The following is a 4642-nucleotide window of genomic DNA, read 5'->3' as shown; positions in this document are numbered from 1 at the left end:
CATCTAATTCCGTTTTACCATCATTCTACTTTTAACCCAATGTTAGAAAAGATCAAGTCATGGAGCGAGGCATCAGGGCCACTAGGTCCATTAACCATAAGCTTCAAAGTGTAATCACTTCCTTTGTGAGGAGAAATGATGATACACATACGAGGGAAGTAAAAGGGTAATGGATCAGTCATCTGATATTTTTTTCAAAAAAAAAAAAAGAAAGTCATCTGATATTTACAGTCCATGACTCCAAGACTTTAGTTTGTTACTATAATGGAAGAAAATAAATACACAATTGTTTTTATAATTTTTAATTGCTAGGAACTGAAAGAAAACGAGTAAATTATGATTCTCCCCTCCATTAACCTTCGTTCAACTCTTTAATTCCTTATAATTTTTAGAATTGTGAATAGCATTAACACCAGCATTATCAAAGGATATTCATTCTATCTGACTGATATAAATGAGTTCCACTCTCCAAATCCTATTACTGTACTAAGATAATCTACAGAAACATTTGCCATTTCAATACATTTTCACAAATATAAAATATGGGAACAAGTACATGAATTTTAAGATCCTGGCACGAATTTGGTGGCATAGACCCAAGCATTGTTGGCGACAGGGTTGTCAAGGTGGTCCAAGAGATTCTCGAGAGGGCCCTTGCCGGTGACAATAGCCTGGACGAAGAATCCGAACATGGAGAACATGGCGAGGCGGCCATTCTTGATCTCCTTCACCTTGAGCTCAGCAAAGGTTACAGGGTCATCAGCAAGGCCCAGGGGGTCAAAGTAGGTTCCACCAGGGTAGAGGTTGTTCCCCTCGCCCACTCCTGGGAGGCCATTGATGCGGAATCCTTCTACCAGTCCCATAAGGATGACTTGGAAGCCTAGAACTGCCAGAATGCTCTGAGCATGGACGAGGTTTGGGTTGCCCAGATAGTCAAGCCCTCCTTCAGAAAAGATCTGAGCTCCAGCTTTGAACCAAACTGGTTCCTTGAAGTCCACTCTAACCCACTTCTCAAGAACTTCGGGGGTGATGCACCCGAGTGCGCCCAGCATAGCCCATCGGCCGTGGATCACCTGACATATTTCAAGCATAAAACCATTACTGTAATTATTGTTCTGATAAAGCTGTCATATTTATTTCAAAAAACCAGAAAATATAACCAGAAAACACTGCCATCTCTCTCTCTCGAGCCAACTCGATTTAATCGACCACTAGGCACTAGTAAATGGAAGCTGATGGATTACCGATTACCTCAAGAGCCCTGTTCCTAGCGAAGGCCTCTGGGTCAGCTGATAAACCGGCAGTGTCCCAGCCGTAGTCTCCGGGAAATTCTCCGGTGAGATACGAAGGTGTTTGAGCAGAGAAGGGCCCCAGGTACTTAACACGGTCCGGTCCATACCATAATTCGTTCCCCTGTTCAAATTATAAAGCCGAAGTGAAGAGAAAAAAATTTTTGCTTAGTAATACTCCAATAAATCAAGAAGGTATAAAAGGAAGATATACAGAAGATGTGGAAGCCATTAATAAAACTTGGGAGCTTAGGTTTGGTAGCACTCCTCTGGAATGTTTCTGATATTCCCGAGTTCCCTGCAAAACCAGAAACGTTCATTTGGAATGTTACCTAACGCGGCCTTACCATAGTGAACTTGCCGGTTCCCATAGAAACAACATTTCTAAGTGGGTTTGCGTTGGATCCTCTCTGACCCAAGAACGGGGTTGGTCTAAGGACAGTCGTGGAGCTGGCGGATGCTGCCATGAGTGTGGCCACCATCTCTATCACCTTTCGGGTTGTATGGGTTGCCGGAAAGAGACCGGAAAGTTTCTGGGAAGCAGTTATTTCAGATGGGACTGTACGAGGGGTTGTGATAGCTCTGAGAATTTAATTGCAGTCTGAGAGAGTGAAGGAAGAAGCATGTATTGTGTAGAGAGGGAGAATCAGAACGGGTGGCTAGTAATATTAGGGGGTTTTCGAGGTTTCAATCAGCCAATAGCAAGGCTTTGAAGGATTTGAAGTATCTCCAACTCACATCCTTCTATCCACACGTTTTGTCCTGTCTCTAGAACCAGAAATTGTCATTGTTTAATAACTTACAGAGTTACAGTGATTAAAACATCTAGCAAATGGGTTCATACTTCATAGATAAACTGTTCCATCGTGAACATGACCTTGACCATAATTGAATGTTTGATCAATAGGTCGACGACACTAAATTTCTGGTACCACAGAAATTGCCTTTTTTTAGAGATGGAGTCCATTAACGAACTGAGTTCCGAGGATTGAGCCTCAAAGAGGTGCCACAATCAACTTTCAACGAATAGATAAAATAAATAAATAAATAAATAAATAAAAGACAAATGCTAGCATGTGGAGTACTGATCTTCTATATGATATGTATGTGTGATATGAACTTGTGACTAATGCTGTCAATGGACCGATTTTGGGTCCAAAATCAATTTGGATGGAATGGACGGACCAATAAGACATATTGAATTGGATCGGTTCAGATTTAATGTCCCAAGTCTTTATTGGATTGGAAAGGATCTGGTCCGTCCATCTATAATATATTTATATTGGATTGGGTCAGACTGAACCAATATCCGGTAAGATATACAAGTGTTCAATGGATCAGGTTTGGATTAGAATAAATCTAAATTAATTCTAGGAATAAGTGTCTGGAATTAAGGATCCGTTTGGTTTACAGTCAGAATTGGAATTATAATCGAAATCTTTCTGACTTCGAATCGGAATGGTCTATTCCCATAATCTGTTTGGCTTAGACAGGAATAAAAATGAAAATTGGAATCAACAGGAATGAAGATTTCATTCCCAAGGGAGGGGGAATGCCATTCCACCAAGAATGAAAATGGGATTCCGATTTCGCCCAACCAAACAATTGGAATCGAAATAGCCCATTCAGATTCTGATTCCAGACACCCTATTCCCACGAACCAAATGGGGCCTAAATAACTCATGACAAAAAGCCCCCAAATCCTAATATTAATAAAAATAATAAAATCTTATTAAATTAACAATAAGTTAAAAATAAGGGTAAATCTCTTAAACTACCCCTACTGTTCACGAAATTGACAAACTATACCCTTACTGTTTACATATTGTCTTAAAGTACCCTTAAGTTTTTTGACAATTGTCTAAAACCTCCCTTGCCGTTAACTTTTCGTCACACTCCGTTCACATGTGACATCACATGAGTGGTAATTATTTTAAAATTCCTAAAATACCCTTATTGTTCACCGCCATTGTCGAAAGTTGCAGTGGTGGCGATGATTTTGGTATCATTGTCGCAAGTGACGGCGACCACTACAACTTACGAACAACAAAAGTTTGGTGATCACACAACATTGATCAATACCCACCCATTCACCACAACAAATCGGACGGATTCAAGGACCCTTGTCCATCGTGTTTGAAGGTTGTCCATGTGTAGTGAGGAGCGAGGGCAAGAACTAGAGCAAGAATTCCTTTACAAGACAAAGGTCGTACAGAGCAAGAATGCCTTTACAAGATTTGTCTTTTGCCAACCAGTTCAGAAAGTACATGTTTTGGCTTTATCTTGTGAATCTGGTTCAATCTCACTGAGAACAATGAAGCCATCATCTCCACCTTTAGATCAAGCCTCGAATAAATTTTGTTGCAAAACAAAACAGGGCAACATAATTTAGAGACGCAAGGAGTGCCATTGTTCTTTTGTATCACCGTGAATTGGTGGAGAATTCCATTTGAAAAAAATACAGGGTACTATGATAAGAAATTAAATCACACACCATTTTGGGTTTTGAAGGAGGGTCGGGGAAGGATAGAGTGCTAGAGAGGGCAGCTTACTCCTGAACTTGGGTTGCATCAAAGCATACAACCCCACAAAGCCAACACCACATGAAATGGCACGGTGTAGAACCCAATGGCAGCAATCAAACAAAGCACCATGAGCAAGAAAGTGGCTATTGGATCTCTGCAAATGTTTGTATTCTCCCAGGCTTCCATAGCTACTTCGTTGTCAGCCGTACATCGCTGCTATACATCGTTGATTATCTAAGACGTGGTATCCCCATCGTGAAGTGAGACTTGGAGATTGAATCCGCGAACCAAACCTTGAAACCACCTTGGATTCAGATATTCTACTTCTGTGAACCAAACCGTCCTCTGTATTCGATCCTTTGTCCAGACTAATGGCCAGGCCTGTTACTCTTGAACAGACGAAGGTCTATTGCCAACCAGTTTAGAAAGTACATGTTTTGGCTCTATCCTAGCAAGAATGAACCAGATCTGATTCTTGATCATCACTTGCCTCACTTTCACTTCTAGCTCTACATTCTTGCAGTTGTGCTGTCGTCTGAACATTGATTTTATCCTCCAATCGGGTATGACTTCAGTGCTGATGATGCTGTGAACTGGAGATGCATGAAGTCCACAGCAAAGGGAATCCACTTTTGGTCGGGAAATATTGCTGCCCCCATGATATGATTTTGGGTTTATTTGTTCACCAGTTGGGTTTTATTTTGAAAATTTGATGAATAGTGAAGGTGAAAATTAGATATTTCATTTTTTTTGTTAGTGTTTACCGGTGTGTCAATTGTTAGAAAACTTAAGGGTAGCTTAAGACAATAGGTAAATAGTAAGGGTACA

The 4642-nt window shown here is 40.7% G+C and overlaps 1 protein-coding gene across 1 annotated transcript; it reads right to left on the bottom strand.

Annotated features, from left to right (window-relative positions):
• Nucleotides 1-418: 418 nt before the first annotated feature.
• On the bottom strand, nucleotides 419-2104 carry LOC104605680 (chlorophyll a-b binding protein 13, chloroplastic). Its single transcript, XM_010270531.3, has 3 exons — nucleotides 1637-2104; nucleotides 1252-1413; nucleotides 419-1073 (listed from the first exon to the last, which is right to left on the bottom strand). Exons 1-3 carry the CDS (start codon nucleotides 1769-1771, stop codon nucleotides 564-566), a joined length of 807 nt encoding a protein of 268 aa, XP_010268833.1. The 5' UTR covers nucleotides 1772-2104; the 3' UTR covers nucleotides 419-563.
• Nucleotides 2105-4642: the final 2538 nt, after the last annotated feature.

Source organism: Nelumbo nucifera, chromosome 1, assembly GCF_055504915.1.
Source record: "Nelumbo nucifera cultivar China Antique chromosome 1, China Antique-T2T, whole genome shotgun sequence".
NCBI classification, from domain to species: domain Eukaryota; kingdom Viridiplantae; phylum Streptophyta; class Magnoliopsida; order Proteales; family Nelumbonaceae; genus Nelumbo; species Nelumbo nucifera.
Note: the sequence above shows the minus strand (reverse complement) of the source record. Positions and strands in the feature narration are given on the sequence as shown.